We start from the raw sequence: 21,068 nt of genomic DNA, 5'->3' as shown, positions 1-21,068 counted from the left end.
GGTATGGCAATAATATCCCTGACTTACTCCCATTTAGCTCCATATAAGCTCCATGCAAATGCCCTCTTTGGCACTTACCTTAGGGTTACTTATCAATTTTGTTTGTAATAAAAAAAAACTAAAGAAAATAAAAGAAATAAAGAAAATAAGAAAATATTAATAACAATTTACATTGGATTCTAGCTCTATTCTCCTAAAGGGTTAAGATTCCTAATTAGTTACAACTACCTAAGGGTCAACATCTTTTAACATATTCCCAACACTTCATGACACTTATTGAATTAAAAAAGCACAGAAAAATAGATCAAATATCAATTAGAACCCAAGAAAATACAAGAACATGCATAAACATACAATTTTCAAATTCTGGCAGATTGACAGTAACAAAAAATTTAATTTTTGAAAAATAGTTAGATAAGCCTAAAAATCATGAAAAAATTACAGAAGACATCCCAAACATCATACAACATCATAAAATTGATAGATTAAACAAAATCCTAGCCAAATAATCTACACAAATCGTAAATTTTCCTGATGACAGAATCGCGCTACTTTTTTTGTAAAATTTATAACTCACCAACTGTAATAGATATGAATACAAAACTAATTGGAAAAGATTCACAAGCTTCCAAACTTAATTTTAAACACCATATTTACACAAAAATATTAAGAAACAAGAGAAATATGGGCTTCACAAGTCGGGTATCCTGCAAATCAGATTTTACAGGAACTCTAACTTCAAATAGCCATAACTTATAAAATATTAAAACTTTTTTAGTGATGTTTGAACCTAAAATTAATAGAATTTCGTGTAGAATATGAATATAATTTTTACAAATTTTTTATAGATTCAGAAAATAACGAAAAATAATAAAAATACGAGAGACAAAAAATTGAACATGTGCGAAGTTGTGTATCCCCTCAAATTAAATATAATTATATGATCTATATGAACATATAAAATAAATTAAAAACAAGGAACATAGAATTAAACATTACATGGCATAGATCTTGAAAAGAAAATAAAAGAACTAGCCTTTAAGAAATATCATTAGGAAGAAAGAATAACTAAAAGAATTTTGACTATTCCTCTCTTTAATTTTTTTTTCATTTTTTTTAATTTTTTTTTGTCTTCTTCTCCACCTCTCCTTTTCTTTTTTCTTTCTTTTTTTTTTTGTTTTTTTTCCAGTAAGGTATTTATAGAGTTTTGGGAGAGAGGTGTGATAGGGGTTGCATAATATGGGTGAGACTGGGATATGGGTGAGGTGTTACAACCAATAGAAAGAGAAGAAAATAGGATGTCACCAATAAGGAGTGAGAAAGAGAGTGGGGCCAAAGGGTTTGAAGTACTAGTGATAAGGTTTAGATAACTTAAACAACTGAAATTGAGGAATTTGGGTGAGATTGTGATATGGGTGAGGTATTTCAACTAATAGGAAGAGAGGGAAAAGGCGCAGCACCAATAGGGAGTGAGGAAGAGAGTGGGGCCAAGTGGGAGAGAGAGTTTGTATGGGAGAGGGAGAGAGAAAAAAATATTTTCTTATTTTAATTTTCAGAAAATAAATTAAACGAGTTCTATTTAAAATTCCTAACTAGGCTTTCTTAGGCCCATGGGATTCAATTAAACTTAATTAGGTTTATTTAAGAATTACCCATATTAAATTTAAATAAAATAAAATTTTATTTAAATTAAATTAATTTTCCAAAAAAACATATTATTTTTTTTTCAAGATCATGCCACGAAATTAATAATTCAATTCCATGCTTTCAATTGTATCTTAAAGTTATACAATTTTTCATCATCGGATTTTCCACGGCCTCAATGCACATACTCGCCACAAAATAAGGGTCTACACTAACCTGCTCCTCTTCTTCGCAGGTCAATTAGTAATATCTAATGCATTTTGTACAATTTAGCTATATTTTAGAACTCCGCATGTATTAGAAGTACTTTATTTGATTTTGGTTTGTTTTATAATTGCCACGTTAGTCTGTAAACCTATTAAATGCATGCATGACTGGATTGGATGAAAGAGCTGAGCTCCCATTAGATTTTATAATATTATGAGTATGTGGAGGGTGAGCTGAGCTTCCCAAATGATTATATATTATGCTTACAGGTTGAGCAAGTCAAAAACTCGCCGTTGTATGGCCTATGTTATGGCCAGATTCTGTCATGTTGAATTCTTAAAATTAGGCTTAGATTGGGTTAAGGAATAATTAAGCTTACTATGGATTTCGGGGGCTTTAGGCTGGTCCAGGTCATAGTGCCGGTCTGACCCGGCCTATAGGTTGGTCATGACAATTAGAGAATATTTGAATTAATTTATAAATCAATTAAATTTATTCATAAGTATCACAAATATTAATTTGATTCGTAAATTAAAAAAATTATTTAAAATAAATAAAAAATTATAAGTAAATATATCTTATAACTTATCTACTTATTTTAAAACTACATTTTACCGCGTGAAAGAATAAATTATCATAATAATTTTTCAAAAATATTAATATTATCTTATTTAACCATCATAATCCTTAATTATATATTCTTTTTGGTGATTATAATAAATTAAATTATTTTTAAATAGTTTTTAATTAAACACTTAAATTATTTAAAAATTATTTTAAAATAATTTTATTAAATAATTAATTACTTATTCAGCTCCTTGGTGCATTTTTCATTCCAGAGTCTCCCAGATGGCTTGTGAGTCCAATTCAAAATTGTCTCCTTAAAAGATATGTTCGAATGTATGCATCTGCTAAAAAGAAATGGAGCTTTTCCATTTGGATTGAAAATTTTGACATTGTTCATTGTATGAAATTACAGAACCTTACCAAATGTGCAATGTCAAGCACTTCATGCTCATCTGACGACCATTCTTTTCCAAATTTAGGAAGTCTATAGAGTATACATTGCGTTTGCATCTAGATGTTTCTACCTGTTCTTAAGTTGTTTTATCTAATGTGAGAAACCATCAGACGCTCAATGAGTTCAATTTTCTGCAGGCAAAAGTTGGCGGAGAAAAAGAGCTGAAAGTTGCTCTCCAGAGCCTTAGGGGAAAGAATGCTGATATTTCTCAAGAGGCTGCTGAAATCATTGTAATTTTTTTCACTTGATATCTATGGAAAAGGCAGACTTCAATTCAGAGAAGATTCATTTTATAATTTATGATCTTTCCATTTGGAATATTTGACAGGATTATACACAGAACTTTAATCAGACATCAGAAGATGGCATTAAAGAGTTGTTTCAAAGGAAATATGCTCTTGCAATTATTGTGAGTCTTGCAAATTACTCAATCCTCACTTTTTCATACATTACCTGTATGGTATAACTCATTGTTTGGATTAGGTTGGAGTTGGGCTGATGGCAGTTCTACAATTTGGAGGGCTCAATGGCTATTCTTACTATTTAAGCTCTATTTTAGAATCAGCTGGTAATTTAATATGCTTCACAATAACAATTGAACTTATGGGACAAATATAAAGAAATATATAAATTTGACATCTCGGTACATGGCAGGTTTCCCTAGTAGTGTGGGGTCTGTAGCAGCAAGTATTGTTCAGGTCTCTCTCTATCTATTTTATTGATTTATTTTTTTTTTCTCCTGAAAAGTGTGCTTGAATCTGGCAGTCTTCAAGACGCATATCTCATTTACAGTTCACATTTTCGCTGCAGATAGTGATGAATATTTGCAGCTTGTTCTTAATTGATAAATTTGGAAGAAGACCACTTCTACTGGTTGGTATTGAAAGTCTGAAACCCATAAATTTGGAATTAGTATAGCTGACCTGAGCACGAATCCTGAAAATCTTAATCATCTTTTCAGGTTTCTACAAGTGGATGCTGCTTAGGTTCACTTGTAACAGGCTTGTCCTTTCTATTGCAGGTTCCAAAGAAATAGAATTTATATGCCCTCTTTTTCTTGTTCTCTTGTTCCTTATTGTGGGTATAAATTTACTTTTCTTGAAAGGTACCAATGTCATGTGCAGGGCTATCACCTAGGGAAAGAAATCACTCCCATTCTGGCACTTGCAGGAATATTGGTAATACGATTCGGCCAGAACATACGGTTTTTGCACTTGTTAGTTGAAATATTATTAGACAAATAAGCATCGAAATTTTGATTCTGTAATCAGGTATTTATAGGTTCTGTGTCAATAGGCCTGGGAGGAATACCATGGATTATGGTGGCAGAGGTATAGTAACATATTTTGGCTCTGAAACATGTGAGGTGGCTAACATTTGCAGCTTAAATGGAATGATGGTTTTTTCTATTAGATATTTCCTGTAAACGTAAAAGGTTCAGCAGGAAGTTTAGTAAATTTGTTCAGCTGGTCTGGGAGTTGGATTGTTGCATATACTTTCAATTATTTGTTTGAGTGGAGCTCAGCAGGTAACTGCCTCTCCTCTACCTGTCTTGAAGTTCTGTAAAAAAAGTTATAGTATCACTGAACTAAAGTTCATTGAGTCACTTTCTTAATCTCTTATGCTATGATATTTCCTATACATGATTTCAGGGGTTTTTCTGATTTATGCAATCATTGCTGACTTGGGAGTTGTATTTGTGGCAAATTTGGTGCCAGAGACAAAGGGGCGAGCACTTGAAGAGATACAAGCATCATTGATTGCCTAGAGTTAGTCCACCTGTGATTCAAAATACAAATATGTGAAACTCATATATTCAATAGGTGGATATCATATATCTTATATTTTAAGTACAAAATACATCGAGTTCAGGCAAAAAAAAAATCCATGCGAGGATAATGGGGTAGAGATTTTATGAGATGGGTTCAAACAATATCAAGCATAATAACCCAAGAAATTTAATTTAAGTGATTTTTCATTGCTTATGAGATATCAAAATTACACTTCATGTGTGGTTTGGCTATTTTATTTTAACTTAATATCAAGAGTTTTTTTGGGCAACTTACACCTAAGGCGCAATTCCTTTTATTAACTTACTACATTTAGAATTTCTTAAATAATTTAAAAATATTTTCCAACAAAATTAAACTTTAAATAAACTGAATTAACTATATTAGTTTTTTTTAATATTATTTAGTTGATAAATAAAATAAACTCTCATTTTTAATTATTAACTGAATTAAAAATATTATTTTTCCTTTTTCTTCCTCTTAGGTTAAGAGGACGAGGGAATTATAACTTAACCTCCATGAACATGGATTGATTGGAAAAATATTTATATTATTATATTATTTATTTTGAATATACTATATTAACATGAAAATGTATTTTTAAAAATTAAATATATAAAAGTAGTTTGAATATACTCATATTTTTTTTTAAATAAGAACATATGCATGCAGATTAAAAATAAAATAAAATTATTGTTAAAATTATGATAATTTTAAATAAAAATTAATTATATATTTGATTGGTGCATAGGTATGATGTAGACAATTATTCATAAATTATAATATATACTGAGTATATTAAAAAAATAATATATTATACATTTATAAAAAAAATTATAAATTATGAAAATGAAGGTATTCAATAATTTTCCACGTTCATTTCCCTTCCCTTCCACGCTTGGTGGTCCTGGTACGTACGCAGTTTTAATGGCCGACCCACCCGAAGGTTTTCCGTCGAGAAGTACACGCCAATCTCTAGCGTAAGGATTGACGACCATCTGATCTAATAAATATGGTAAACATTTTGCTTGAATATAAATTATAATTAATGTAATTGAATTCATAAATTGGGTTTCTAATTTTTCTTCGGTTGGTATGATCATTTGAATCAGGCAATTTGGGTTCAATTGCATTCTGTATTGTAGGATGGGTTGCTATGGCCTTGTCAAAGGTGTTGCCATAGCGTTGTCAAGGGTATTGCTCTCTTCCTTTAGATTATGGTGTTGCCATAGCCCTGAATATGAAGCACCTTTATAATTTGAAAGAAAACTCTTAGCCTCTTTTTTTGAGCCTGTCCGACATGAATCAAAATTAGTCAAGCCAATAAACTTGATATATTAGGTGGCTTCTATTAAAAAAAAATTTCTTAATATTAGAGAGTAAATTATATGCACAATAATAAATATTTTAATTTTAATTTATAAATTTTTAATTTAAATACTATGAAAATAGTTAATTTTTAAATTATTTTTATCTACTTATTAGATTGTTATTAGATTAAAATTTTAATTTAACACTTAAAAATTTTAATTAATTAAAATAAAATTATAATAAATTTCTCTCTCCACTTTTGCTCTCTTTTAAACTAATTATTAGATTTATAAGAAGTACTAAAAAGTAGTGCTTCATCTCTCACAAAAAAATATTTTTTTCATAATATGAAAGATAAATCTCACATAACTACAAGAAATGAGATATATATACAGATTACATACGATAATTATCCCTAATAATTTCTCTTTCTTTCCTGCTCTAACGCTACCTACTTCCCTGGGGAATTTACCGTACAAGGATGAGTTAGAAATAAAAATTACTAACAATGGGTGCGGTATGAAAAATTTACGAGATCAGAATGAGAAAAGTCAAGAGTCCTAAAAACGCTAGTATCAATAGCGTTTTAATGTCCAAAACGCTATTAATAATAGCGTTTTGTGCGGATGGCATCCAAATTAAAAAAAAAATAAAAAGAAAAAGCTGGACGCTACTATAAGTAGCGTCCAGCTTTTGTTTTAATTTTTTTAATATTTTAAATAAAATATAAATATTATTTTAATAAATAATATTATAATAATTAATATTATAATATGTATTATTAAATATTATAATTTTATTTATTAAAATAATATTTATATTTTATTTAAAATATAAAATAAAATAATTAAAAATTAAAAAAAAATTGAACGCTACTTATAGTAGCATCTAATTTTTCTTAAATTTTTTATTTATTTATTTTTTATTTTTTATGTTATTAAATTTTAATTTAATTTTAAATTAAAAAATAATATTTATAATAAAAATATTATAATATATATTATTAAATATTATAATTTTATTTATTAAAATAATATTTATATTTTATTTAAAATATAAAATAAAATAATTAAAAATTAAAAAAAAATTAAACGCTATTATGAGTAGCATCCAATTTTTCTTAAACTTTTTATTTATTTATTTTTATTTTTTATGTTATTAAATTTTAATTTAATTTTAAATTAAAAAATAATATTTATAATAAAAATATTATAATATATATTATTAAATATTATAATTTTATTTTATTAAAATAATATTTATATTTTATTTAAAATATAAAAAATAATAAATAAAAAATTTAAGAAAAATTGGACGCTACCTATAGTAGCGTCCAATTTTTCTTAAACTTTTTATTTTTTTTTTTATTTTTTATTTAATTAAATTTTAATATAATTTTAAATTAAAAAATAATATTTTATAATAATAAAAATATTATAATGTATAATATTAAATATTATAATTTTATTTATTAAAATAATATTTTTAATTAAATAAAAAATTAAAATTATTTTTCAATTAAAAATTAAAATTAAATTACATTACAAATTTTTTATATTTTTTAATTTAATTTTAAATTGAAAAATAATTTTTTATAATAAAAAATTATAATATATGATTTTAATTATTATACTATTATTTATTAAAATAATATTTATATTTTTATTAAAAATGTAAAAATAAAATATTTAAAAATTAAATAAGAAGCTGGACGCTGTTTACAGCATTCAGGTTTTCATTTAAATTTTTTAATTTTTTTTATTATAATAATATTTTATATTTTTTATTTAATTAAAATTTAATTTAATTTTAAATTAAAAAATAATTTTTTATAATAAAAATATTATAATATATATTATTAATTATTATAATATTATTTATTAAAATAATATTTATATTTTATTTAAAATATTAAAAAAATTAAAAAAAAAAGCTGGACGCTACTTATAGTAGGTCCAGCTTTTTTTTTTATTTTTTTTTAATTTGAATGCCATCCGCACAAAATATTATTATTAATAGCGTTTTGGACATTAAAATATTTTTAGGGCTCTTGACTTTTCTCACCTGATCTCGTAAATTTTTTATACCACACCCATTTCTAGTAATTTTTATTTCTAACTCACCCGGTAAATTCCCCTACTTCCCTTCATGCATTTCCCCAGCTTTATATGCAACTCTACGAAACACACCTTCTAGAAAGTAAAATGTCTCCTCTAGTCTTGTACTTTATAGCCTTCGCCATCTTCTTGTATCTCTGCTTCCTCAACCTCCGCACCTCCCACCGTCTACCGCCAGGCCCCAAGCCATGGCCTCTTGTTGGAAACTTACCACACTTGGGCTCCAAGCGTCACCACTCCATGGCAGCCTTGGCTCAGAAATATGGACCTCTCATGCACCTTCGGATGGGACTCGTCCATGTTGTTGTGGCTGCTTCAGCCTCCGTCGCTGCCCAGTTCTTGAAGGCTCATGATGCTAATTTCTCCAGCCGGCCACCTAATTCCGGTGCAAAATATGTTGCTTATAATTACCAAGACCTCGTGTTTGCACCCTATGGTCCTCGGTGGCGCATGCTTAGGAAGATCAGCTCTGTCCATCTCTTCTCCGGGAAGGCCTTGGATGATTTTAGACATGTTAGACAGGTTAATTATTATTACTATTATTACATCCTAGTCCTAGCTGCATGCTTACTACATTAATTACGGAACTCGGGAATCTCCAATACACCTGGGAACACTAATGTGCGATCCATAATTTTATACATAGGAAGAGTATGTGCTCAGAAGCACACAGTAATTCCTCGCTTTTAGTAAGTTTGACATTTCTAGGTAACTATAAATGCAAGAAGAAGTTGCAGTGCTCACTAGGGCACTGGCGAGAGCGAGCCCAACAGAAGCAGTAAACTTGGGACAACTGCTTAACGTTTGCACCACCAATACCATTGGACGAGTGATGCTAGGCAGAAGAGTGGTCGGTGACGGTAGCGGCGGTGGTGATCAAAAGGCAGTCTACTTCCAATCGATGGTTAGGGAGTTGATGGTGTTGTCGGGAGTTTTCAATATCGGTGACTTTGTTCCAGCATTGGAGTGGCTGGACTTACAAGGAGTGGCAGCCAAAATGAAGAAGCTCCATCGCAGATTTGATGCTTTCTTGACAGAGATTGTGGAGGACCACAAGACTAATGGTTTTAATGGTGCTGAAAAGTACATGTTGAGTACGTTAATTTCGTTGAAAGAAGAAGGTGATAGTGATGGTCTAAAACCTACTGATACTGAAATCAAAGCGTTACTTTTGGTATACTTTCTCTATCTTACAAGGCAGCGTTATAAGCTTTGATTCCAACATAGAAAATTATTAATATGAGTTTTATTTTCTATAATCCATATATGGATTTGCATTGTGTTTGTGGTTGCAGAACATGTTCACAGCAGGCACTGATACGTCTGCCAGCACAGTAGAATGGGCTATTGCTGAACTCATTCGGCACCCACGTATCCTGGCCAAAGTCCAACAAGAGCTCGACTCTGTTATCGGCCGAGAACGTCTCGTTACCGAATCGGGCCTAGCCCAACTCACCTATCTCCAAGCATTGGTCAAAGAAGCTTTCCGGCTTCACCCAGCAACGCCATTATCTCTTCCACGGATTGCAGCCAATAGTTGTGAAATAAACGGCTACCACATTCCCAAGAACTCAACTCTTTTGGTGAACATCTGGGCCATAGCCCGAGATCCAACTATATGGGCCGACCCACTAAAGTTTAAGCTCGAAAGATTTCTGGCCGGAGGAGAAAATGCAGGCGTTGACGTGAAGGGAAATGATTTTGAGCTTATACCGTTTGGTGCAGGACGTAGAATATGTGCAGGAATGAGCATGGCTTTGCGCATGGTTCATCTGTTGGTGGGAACTCTAGTGCATGCATTTGAATGGGATTTGGCAGATGGGTTGAAGCCTGCAGATTTGAACATGGAAGAAGCTTATGGACTAACCTTACAACGTTCTCAGCCCTTGATGGTGCACCCAAAGGCTAGGTTGTCCTCGGATGCTTACCGTGCTCAATTATTATTTATTTTTTGCATATTTCTTACCTAAATTTTATTTGTTGTAAATTTAAAATATAAAATATATAACGACATCTATCTAGATCTTATATAATATATCTTAAATTTATGATATATCAGTGAAAATCTAAATAAATTGAGATGTATAATAAATACAATTTTATATATACTATCATAATGTGAGGTGTTTAGTAAATACAATTTCATATGTAATATCACGATGGAATGTTGTAGAAAAGTACTAAGCTTAAATTTATAAAAGAAATTTAACAAATAAAAAAAAGACTTTATTAAATTAAGATAATTATTAAAGTATGCACATAAATTTAAGTCACATACCATCAAATAATTGTATAATATAAAAAATAAAAAAACAATGAACATAAAGTTTATCCACATACAAGACAAAAAAAAAATTCACTATAATAAAAAAAATAATATACAATTATTAGAGCTATCAAATATTAATTTCAGTGTATTTTTAAAAATTTTCATAATGACAAAATGCAATATTTATATCAATTATTATTATTATTATTATTATTATTATTGATAAATATACGCCGCATGAATTATTGATAAATATGCTGGTCCATGTGTTTACTGTTTGAGCAACCAGCCACCGCACGTTTTAGCATTAGGTCTGATATTTTGGAATGTGAATGTGGCGGTCGGAGATTGTTTGTTTATATGCAATAGGATGGAAATAAAATAATTATTTTTTACATTAAATAAATAATTTTATTTTTATTTTTAAATTCCAAACACTATTCTATTGAATGAATATTTTATAATTTTAAATTTTATTAAATTTTAATATATTAATAATTATTATAAATTAGATATTCTTAATATATATTGTGTGAGAATTTAAAATGGGGCACCCACTAACCCACCTCTTCTTTAAATTTTTATTTAATATTTTCATTTTGTGCAATTGCCCTCATTAAATTAATATAATTACTACCACTGACCATTTAAAATTTCCATTTAAAACTCTTGTTTTTTTTATGAAGCTGCCCTTACTAAGAAAACTTTGAGGACATGGAGAGAGAATTCAATTTAATTTTATTATATAGTTTCGCATATCTCAATCAAGGGTTATCCAATCAAATTAAATTAAATTTATAATTAATAATTTTTTTATTTAAAAATATTGACCAACAAAAATATTATAAATTATTTACTTTATTAATGAATTATAATTAATATTATTAATAAACAGATTTTGATTATTTCACTTACTACTTTAAATGAATTTTATATTATTATGAATAAAATTAATTTAATTAATAAAAATGACAGATTTTATTTTTATTTATTAACATTTAATTTTATTGAAAAGCATTTTAAAATTGTTTATTTTAAAAATAATTTAAAGAAATTATAAATAAAAAATATTAATTATATATTTTATTGTTGTATAGGTATAATTAGACAATTATTGATAAATTATGTAATTTTAAAAAATAATATATTCTATATTTATAGAAAAAATAATTTTTTTTTATAAATTATGAAAATGAAACTATTCAATAATTTTCCACGTTTATTTCCCTTCCGTGCATGGTGGTCCTGGTACGCACGCAGTTATCACGGCGGACCCACCCGAAGGCTCTTCGTCAAGAAGTACAGGCCAACTTGAGCGCAAGGATTGACAACCATCCGATCTAACAAATACACTTCATCGGACTGTTGTTAACTCGAGTGCCATGTCCGGCACGTTCGGCCAAATAATTATCTGCGCGCTCGCTAGGCATGGATGGGTGTGAACCAAAGCATGGGAGGAGAAGAAGAAGAAGCAATAGCAAGATCATTACTTTTGAGAGAAAAGCTCTGTGAGATTGATAAATGCAATGCGGAAACAAGTGAGAATTCTTCGCCTCTCACTTTTATGCTTCTCTTCGGCACGTTCATCATTGTTTCTGGTGCTTACATTAATGGAAATGCTGGGAGTAACTTTCTCAATTTGTTTTGAGACTTTGAGTATGGCAGCAAGCAGAAGTAGAATTTTTTTTTTTTTCCCAATTCCTGATTTTCCGTTAACTACAGCTATGTTATCACCTGAATTTTCATTGAACTGGTGAAGATTTGTGATTTGCATATAGGTGGGACATCACCTGCTGAATTTGTAATTTTGAATGAGTTGGGACTTTCCTTGGCAGCAGTAAGTGCCAACAGTTCATTACTATTAATGAGTTAATGCGATACATATTTAACCTGGATAAGCACTAGTGACCATCACATGTTATGCTTAATACATTGAAGATAATGATTTGATTGAAACTTTGATTTTTCTTGAACACTTAAATAAATCTTCATTGATTACATCTGTAATTTCTACTTAACATAATCATTGGTGCTATTATCAAACAAACTCTTCTTTCATTTATTTTTTTACCGTATGGTTTTATTTTCTTCTTTGCAGTATTCATTTTTTGGTTCAGTATTAACAATTGGGGGAATAGTAGGTGCAGCATCATGTGGGAAGATAGCAGACCTTGTTGGCCGCAGAGGTGTAAGTTGCCAAAGTCCTTTCCTTACCTTTACTATTAATAATTTCATCCCAGCTTTCTATCTTCATTCTTACTGATCATTTAAAACAGGCAATTTGGGTTTCAAATGCATTGTGCATTGGAGGGTGGGTTGCAATAGCATTGTCAAAGGTATTTCTCTTGTCTTTGAGAACTTATGCTTTTACTTTCGCTGCATTTGATTACCAACAAGAATTATTGGCGCTCCTGAAGGCTAAAGTCATTCGTCTGTTTAACATTTCACATTAGAAATCAAAATTAGTAATATCTTTAAGCTGCCTTTATTTTGTTTTTTGGGATGGTGCACCTTAAACTATTACTTTTGTGGACTAAATATTGTTTATTTATTTATTTATTTCTTTTAAGCATAATTTAAATGTCTAAGCAATCTTCACAGAGTGCCTGGTCACTTGACCTTGGAAGATTGTTAATGGGAATCGGAATTGGAATTCTTGCTTATGTGGTTAGTTCAATTAATGTTGATATTTCAATTTTTTGGTCATGATCTATTTTTCACTGCTCAAGTCTATCACTAGTGGATGTACTATATTTCCATTCTATAGCTACCGGCTTATATTGCAGAAATTACACCCAAGAATTTCATGGGAGCATTTGTCTCACTTATTATGGTACATGTCACCAATGCAGAGTATGAACTTTGTTTTAATTTTGTTTTCTCTTTCAATCATTGTCCACTTTGTAGCTAATGACAGGCTGTGGCATATCAGTTACCTATATCATTGGTTCTGTTTGTGACTGGCGCATCTTGGCTCTACTTGGTAATGTAATTTCTTTGTTATCCCGCAATTTTGTACTAATAAAAATTTGAAGGTAGCTCCATGACGATCATTTTATGGTTTCATTAATCTCAGGTACTATTCCATGTCGAATTCAACTTCTTGGTGCCTTCTTCATTTCAGAGTCTCCTAGATGGCTGGTGAGTCCAAACCAAAATTATCTCAGAAGATACTGTTTAGAAGTTGTTGACCCCACAAGCTCAAAGGAGCATAGATTTTGATGATACCAAAACTCAACTAGAATCAAACTAACATTGCTGTTAAGTGTTGTGTATCTCAAAGAAAAAGGACAAAAGGATTTCATGATGGATTCGTGTCTATGAAGAAAGGATGACATTCTAAGGATAACACAAGACGAAGCAAAAGAGATAAAAGAAGAAAAGGTTACCTTCCAAGACTGCATTGAAAATCAGAATTGAAGGTACATATAGTATTAGAGTTAGTTTTATTTCTTAGGATTACTTCTGAAAAGAATTGAGGAGTAAAAGTCAATGATGCTTATTTTTAATCCCTCAAAAGATTTTCTTTTTAAATATCATTATTGGCCTAAAAAGTGTTTGACTATGATTTGGTGTAAAGTTTTATAGTTTTGAAAGTTATGCAGAAAAGTTTTCCTGGTATGCTAACTGGTTTGCTACTTATTTTAGTATGCTAATTGGTTTGCTATTTTCTCAAGTATGCTAACTGTTTCAACTCTGCACAACATCGCAGAAAACGACAAAATAACGGCTATTTTCTTGAAATTCGTATCTGTAACGTTCAAATGAGTTCTGCAACGGTAAAAAACGTTCCAAAGCTATAAATACACCTTCCTTTAGCCATTTTGCACTTAATGAAAGTCCCTCTACTGTTCAAAATCTTTAAAGCTTTCATTCAAAGTGCTCAAAGTGATTTATTGCTCATCATTGGCTTATTTACTCAACTCTTCTTTATAGATTCTGTTGTAATTGAGTGAGAGTGAGTTTTTAAACACATTATTATCATTTGTGAGAGGTCATTCAAGCACCTATTGAAGCTTGGTTGTGATAAGTGTTTGGGATAACACTTGGTAGAAGTGTGAAGCTACTTGTAAAAGCTTTGTTGAGAAGATTTGTAAAGGGCTTTGTCTCTTGCCTTGAAAAGAGAAGAATAGTGGAGTGAAGACTCAAAGTGGGATCTTTGAGAGAGTGGATGTAGGCTAGTTAAAGCGAACCACTATAAAAATTCGATGTTCATTTTCTCAACCCTTGCTCTTTACATTTATGCAATTTAGCTTTAAGATTAATATACTTTTGCTGATATGAAATTTGATCTCATATCTCGTTGATCTTGTCTGTTCGAGAAAAAGCAGTTCATCTTGCTAAATCTGCTTTTACTGCTAATTTGTTGATATCTGATATATTCTGGTTATCTCATGTCTTTGCCGATAGGATATCCGTATCACGCTCTGGTTCTCGTGTTAAAAACGTATTGATTACATCGATATATTTCTCAATGCTTATATAGTCTGTTATATCGATTATCGATTGCATCTGACTTTACCTTGAGTCAACTTGTCAATAGAGCTATATTGTTCATATTTCACATTAGTCAATTAAGTTGAACCTAGCTGCAATTTTCAAAGGTTTTGAGCAAGAACCGAAAATTATTTTTAAAGTCCAATTCACCCCCCTCTTGGACATATTTTGGGACATCAATTTGGTATCAGAGCTTGTCTCTCTTGCTTGAGGATTAAACCCCTTAGAGTGATCCACACACATGGCTAATTCATCTAGAAATTTTGCTGGTATACCTGCCCCCTTAGCTGAAGGATATTCCATCACTAGACCACCGCTTTTAATGGCACAAATTACTCCTTTTGGAAAACTAGAATGAGAAACTTTATACAATCTGTTGACATTGATGCTTGGAGAATAGTTAAAGATGGTCCTTATATTCCTTATAAAACCAGTGAAGGAACTGTACAAATTCCTAAAGCTGAAGTTGAATTTGATGATAATGATTGGAAGAAAATTTCTACAAATGCCAAGGCTATTAACATTCTTCATTGTGCTCTTGATATTAATGAGTATAATCGTGTTTCAGGATGTCAAACTGCAAAAGAGATATGGGACAAACTAGAAGTCACATATGAAGGAACTGATGTGGTAAAAGAGTCAAAGGCAAACCTCCTCATCCGTGATTATGAATTATTTGAGATGAAACTCGTGAAACTATTGCTTGAGATGAGTACAGATTTACAGACCTTGTAAATCTACTTAAAGCTCTTGGAAAGAGATTTGAAGAACAAGAACTTGTAAAGAAAATTCCGAGGTCTCTTCCAAAGACGTGGGAAGCAAAGACTCATTATTCAAGACACCAAGGATTTCAGAAAATACACCTATGATGAGCTGATTGGTTCTCTCATTGCACATGAGATGATTTATAAGAAAGATGAGAATGAAGGTGATCAAAAGAAAAAGAAAGGGATAGCTTTCATATCCGAAAAAGTAGATGAGAAAAAGAAAAATGTTGCTCTTAAAGCTAATTCAAGTGATGATTCAAGTGCTTCAAGTGATGATGATGAAGACATGGCTATGATAGTCAAAAGATTCAAAAGAGCATTTAGAAAAGGTGGAAGCAAATACAAGAAATTCACAAAGAAATATGCTCCAAAGACTCCAAATCATTCAAGTGAAATAGTTTGTTATGAGTGTAACAAACTAGGCCACATTAAGCCAAAATGTCCTACATTGAAGAAGAAAAATAAGTTTAGAAAGGACAAAAGCAAAAAGGCAATGGCGGCAACATGGAGTGATAGTGACTCTTCATCAAATGATGAAACAAGTGACGAAGAGGCTGCAAACACTTGTATGATGGCAATTGAAGAAAAAGGTGAATGCTCACACATCGAAGATAGTGAAAATGAGGTAAATCTTGAACTTTCTAATGTTGATGAATTAGAACTTGCATTTGTGAAGACATATGATAAATATAGAACTTTTAAAAAGAAATGCAAAATTTTAGTTCATGAAAATTGTGCTTTAAGATCAGAAAATATTTCATTGAGTATGGTTTCAAAGGAAAATGAGTTTTATAAATCTCAAATGAAATTATTTAAGGAAGTTAATGATGAGCTTCAAAGATCAAAAGAAGTGTGTGAACAACTTCTTGAGAAAAACAGAAATCTTGAAGAAAAAGTTGAATCTTTGACAAGAGATTTATCTAAATTTACAAAAGGAAAAGAAACACTTGATATACTTCTTGGGAATCAAAGATTTACAAATGAAAAATCTGGAATTGGATATGATGGATTTATGAAGTATGGAAAATACAAACAATTTCTTGTTAAAGCTACATCCTTTTCTCAACCAAGTATTACATGCTTTTATTGCAATCACAATGGTCATATGATTAATGCTTGTCCTATTAGGAAAGGAACCTTTAAGGCAAAGAAAGTATGGGTGCCCAAAGGAACCCTACCTAATGTTATTAACATCCAAGGACCCAAAGTTGCTTGGGTACCTAAGAACAATTAACTGATTTCAGGTCTGCCTAAGGAGTATCTTTGGAAATGTAACATTGGTACATTGATAGTGGCTGCTCTAGGCACATGACAGGAAATAAAGGCAAGTTTTCCTCTCTTACTTTGAAAGAAGAAGGTTATGTGAAATTTGGTGATAAAAGCAAAGCTAAAATTGTTGGATGTGGAACTATTGGTAAAAATCCTTGCATTGAGAATGTTGCATTAGTTCAAGGATTAAAGTATAATCTTTTAAGTGTTAGTCAACTATGTGATAATGGTTTCAAAGTCATTTTTACTTCTACACATTGTGAGATTCATGGAAATAATGTTATGTTTGCTGGTGCTAGAATAGATAATATTTATCTACTTGATTTAACAAGTCTTGAAGAAAATTGTGAAACATGCTTTATGACTTCAGATGATAGTGCATGGTTATGGCATAGAAAATTAGGACATGCTAGCATGAGTACACTTGCTAAACTTTCTAGAAAGAACCTTGTTAGAGGACTTCCAAAGCTAAGATTTGAAAAAGAATTTCAATGCAAAGCTTGTGCACTTGGTAAGCATACAAAATCATCTTTTAAATCAAAAAATGTTGTAACTACGTCTAGACCATTGGAATTATTACATCTTGATCTTTTTGGTCCAATCACACCTAGAAGTCTAGGAGGCAAGGCATATGCATTTGTAATTGTTGATGATTTTTCAAGATTCACGTGGACTTTCTTTCTTGCTCATAAAGATGAAACCTTTGATATATTTGAAGCTTTTTGCAAAAGAACTCAAAATGAAAAAGGGTATTGCATTACATCCTTGAGGAGTGATTATGGAAAAGAATTTGAAAATAATTTATTTGAAAATTTCTGCTCTCAAAATGGTATTTATCATACATTTTTAGCTCCTAGAACTCCACAACAAAATGGAGTTGTTGAAAGGAAAAATAGATCTTTGCAAGAAATGGCAAGAACAATCTTTGAATGAAAGCAGTTTACCAAAATATTTACAGTGTAAGTCAGAATACAAAGATGCTACATTTTGAACAGAGTTTCCATTAGAGCTATTTTAAAGAAAACTCCTTATGAACTATGGAAAGGAAGAAAACCCAATATTGCATATTTTCATGTCTTTGGCTGCAAATGTTACATTTTGAATAACAAAGACAGCAATCTCAAGAAATTTGATGCTAAATCTTGTGAAGGAATATTTCTAGGCTATTCAACAAATAGCAAAGCATATAGGATTTTCAATAGAAAACATTAACCATGAAAGAATCAATGCATATACTTTTTGATGATGCTAACACTTCCTTGCAAAGGAAAGATTCTTGTGATGATGAAATTGAGCAGATTCTAAATTCAAAGAATTCGAATAATGATGAGCTTGAATCAAAAGAACCAGTGGAGGATGATCAAAATGACAAAGAAGAAGAACTACCTTGCTCCACAAATGTTGAAATTCAAGATGACTCCCAACCAAATGTGGAAGAACTACAAATTGAGGAACCTCAACATCAAGATATTCCACAAGAATGGAGGTACCATAGAAATCATTCCAAAGATGACATTTTTGATAGTCCATCACAAAGAATGATGACTAGAGCTCAACTTAGAAGATATTTTGGTAATGTTGCTTTTGTTTCTCAATTTGAACCCAAAACATATGATGATGCTCAAAATGATGAAAATTGGCTTTTTGCTATGCAAGAGGAATTAAATCAATTTGAAAGAAACAAAGTTTGGAAACTTGTTCCTAAACCTAAAAAGCATTCTGTTATTGGAACTAAATGGGTATTTAGGAATAAGATGGATGAAAAAGGACATGTAGTTAGAAATAAAGCTAGACTAGTAGCTCAAGGATACAATCAAGAGGAAGGTATTGATTTTGATGAAACCTTTGCTCCGGTTGCTAGAATTGAAGCTATTAGAATGTTGTGTGCATTTGCATGTTTTAAGAATTTCATGCTTTATCAAATGGATGTTAAAAGTGCATTTTTAAATGGATATATTGATGAAGAAGTTTATGTAGCTCAACCTCCTGGTTTTGAAGACCCCCATTTTCCAAATCATGTTTACAAGCTTACTAAAGCTCTCTATGGTTTGAAGCAAGCTCCTAGAGCATGGTATGAGAGACTTAGTAAATTTTTGCTTCAAAATGATTTTAAAAGAGGAAAAGTGGATACTACTCTTTTCATTAAGAAAATAGGAAAAGACATGCTTATTGTGCAAATTTATGTAGATGATATTATTTTTGGTGCTACTAACCATTCTCTTTGTAAGAAATTTTCCAACATGATGAAAAGTGAATTTGAAATGAGTATGATGGGTGAACTTACTTTCTTTCTTGGATTGCAAATTAAGCAAATGAAAGATGGAATTTTTATAAATCAGTCCAAGTACATAAAGGATATGCTAAAGAAGTTCAAAATGGAAGATATGAAAAGTGTTGGAACTCCCATGAGCTCAACAATTAAATTGGAGAAAGATGAAAAAGGTAAAGAGGTAGATAACAAATTTTATAGAGGTATGATTGGTTCTTTACTCTACTTGACAGCATCTAGACCAGATATTCATTTTAGTGTATGTTTATGTGCAAGATTTCAGTCATGTCCAAAAGAATCTCATTTTGTAGCAGTTAAGAGAATTTTTAAATACCTCATTGGCACTCACAATATTGGCTTGTGGTATCCAAAATGTGAATCATTTGATCTTATTGGTTATAGTGATTGATTTTCTTTGGTAGTAGATTGGATAGAAAAAGCACTTCTGGAACTTGTCAATTTTTAGGTCATGCATTAGTTTCATGGCACAGTAAAAAGCAAACTTCTGTTGCACTTTCTACTGCGGAAGCTGAATATATTGCAGCTGGAAGTTGTGTTGCACAGATTTTGTGGATGAAACAACAGCTTGAAGACTTTGAAATTAAATTTGATCACATTCCCATAAGATGTGACAATACTAGTGCTATAAACCTATCAAAAAATCCTGTTCAACACTCTAGAAGCAAGCATATTGAAATTAGACATCATTTTATTAGGGATCATGTTCAAAATGGTGATATTCAAATCGAATTTGTCCCTTCTGAAAAACAGCTTGCTGATATTTTTACAAAGCCACTTAGTGAGGAAATTTTTTGCAAAATAAGAAGAGAACTTGGTATGATTGATGCTTTTGATTAAGTTTTGATGCATTCTCATGTTTCTATATGAAAATGAAGTGATATATGTTGATTTGCAGTGTTGAAAATGCATTCTGATATTTTTGGTGCAATTTGAAAAATTCTGGATCATATCAGATATGAACAGTAATCTGCAGAATTTGATCTCAGTGGCATACTAATCCGTTTGCTAATTTTCTTGTTTGCTAAATGCTTTACCACTGCTCCTACTTTTTTGTTGGCAAACTGGAAGTCAGGTCTGATTGCTCTAAAACTCTAAAATTATTTTTTTTGAGCGCCTATTCTGCATGCTTAAAGCCCATATGACTTAAATACCCCTCTACTTAAAGTATTGCATCTTTATGTATTTAAGGGCAAAATGGACTTTTAACACTCAAATTTGCGCGGGATTCAATTTTTTTTTTTGAACCATCAGTCTTCTCGCCGTCTCTCCTCTGCTACACGCTACCTATTCCCTGCAAAAACCTACAGTTGTGTCTTTTCAAGTTTTAAAATTCAAAACTTCATTTCCTTCCGTCGCTCTGTCTCCCAGAACCCGAACGACTGCCTTTCTCTTTCCACTCACAAAACCATTTCGGTCGCACCATTCCAAGCCATCGTCTCCCTTCATCATTCTTAAATATTTCTGAAACCTGTTGATAGTGAATCGATTAAATCAATTGTTTGCAGATAGAAAATCCCCAAAATTTTTCATTTCCTTTATTTCACTAAATCTGCCGAAAGAAATTATTTGCTGTTGAATATTTTTCTTTTGCCTGGATCGATTCGCACTCTCTGTTTCAGTATATTTCAGGTATAAAGTCTAAACCTTTAATGGAATCGTGTTTCATATTCTTCTATGCCTGTTTGTTCTGCTTTCGTAATGTGCTGGTATTTTTTTTTATTTGCTCTCGGTTGTTTGTTCTGTTCTAGCGCTCTGTTGTTAATTTTTTTTGGGGTTTAACATTTCGTGAAATGTGGTATATAATAATAAATCAACTGCCATGGATTTGTAAGAACCCGAATATTTTTTTCTGGCTGTCTGTTCTAATTTTTTTTTGTCATTGCGCT

General features: G+C 30.9%; 3 protein-coding genes across 3 annotated transcripts in view; all 3 read left to right on the top strand.

Moving 5' to 3' along the window:
- Window positions 1-4,695, top strand: part of LOC110667881 (putative sugar transporter ERD6-like 13) — a 57,236-nt gene extending 52,541 nt beyond the window's left edge. The window contains exons 7-17 of the mRNA XM_058142809.1: window positions 2,666-2,707; window positions 3,010-3,102; window positions 3,201-3,281; window positions 3,356-3,440; window positions 3,527-3,570; window positions 3,683-3,745; window positions 3,834-3,893; window positions 3,997-4,050; window positions 4,144-4,203; window positions 4,286-4,400; window positions 4,525-4,695. Of these exons, the coding sequence (XP_057998792.1) occupies window positions 2,666-2,707; window positions 3,010-3,102; window positions 3,201-3,281; window positions 3,356-3,440; window positions 3,527-3,570; window positions 3,683-3,745; window positions 3,834-3,893; window positions 3,997-4,050; window positions 4,144-4,203; window positions 4,286-4,400; window positions 4,525-4,640 (813 nt within the window). The 3' untranslated portion in view covers window positions 4,641-4,695. The remainder of the gene's footprint in view (window positions 1-2,665; window positions 2,708-3,009; window positions 3,103-3,200; window positions 3,282-3,355; window positions 3,441-3,526; window positions 3,571-3,682; window positions 3,746-3,833; window positions 3,894-3,996; window positions 4,051-4,143; window positions 4,204-4,285; window positions 4,401-4,524) is intronic.
- A 3,482-nt stretch (window positions 4,696-8,177) lies between these two features.
- Window positions 8,178-10,116, top strand: LOC131177681 (flavonoid 3'-monooxygenase-like). The gene is made up of 3 exons (XM_058142789.1): window positions 8,178-8,608; window positions 8,811-9,264; window positions 9,386-10,116. The coding sequence occupies exons 1-3, from the start codon at window positions 8,178-8,180 to the stop codon at window positions 10,058-10,060; spliced, it is 1,560 nt and encodes a 519-aa protein (XP_057998772.1). The 3' UTR covers window positions 10,061-10,116.
- Window positions 10,117-11,809: 1,693 nt separating this feature from the next.
- LOC131177700 (putative sugar transporter ERD6-like 13) overlaps window positions 11,810-21,068 on the top strand; it is a 52,971-nt gene continuing 43,712 nt past the window's right edge. The window contains exons 1-8 of the mRNA XM_058142808.1: window positions 11,810-11,984; window positions 12,138-12,196; window positions 12,458-12,547; window positions 12,636-12,695; window positions 12,961-13,026; window positions 13,127-13,192; window positions 13,267-13,342; window positions 13,436-13,500. Coding sequence (XP_057998791.1) covers window positions 11,810-11,984; window positions 12,138-12,196; window positions 12,458-12,547; window positions 12,636-12,695; window positions 12,961-13,026; window positions 13,127-13,192; window positions 13,267-13,342; window positions 13,436-13,500 — 657 coding nt within the window. The remainder of the gene's footprint in view (window positions 11,985-12,137; window positions 12,197-12,457; window positions 12,548-12,635; window positions 12,696-12,960; window positions 13,027-13,126; window positions 13,193-13,266; window positions 13,343-13,435; window positions 13,501-21,068) is intronic.

The sequence above is a fragment of the Hevea brasiliensis genome, unplaced genomic scaffold (genome assembly GCF_030052815.1).
Source record: "Hevea brasiliensis isolate MT/VB/25A 57/8 unplaced genomic scaffold, ASM3005281v1 Scaf7, whole genome shotgun sequence".
Lineage (NCBI taxonomy): Eukaryota > Viridiplantae > Streptophyta > Magnoliopsida > Malpighiales > Euphorbiaceae > Hevea > Hevea brasiliensis.
Note: the sequence above shows the minus strand (reverse complement) of the source record. Positions and strands in the feature narration are given on the sequence as shown.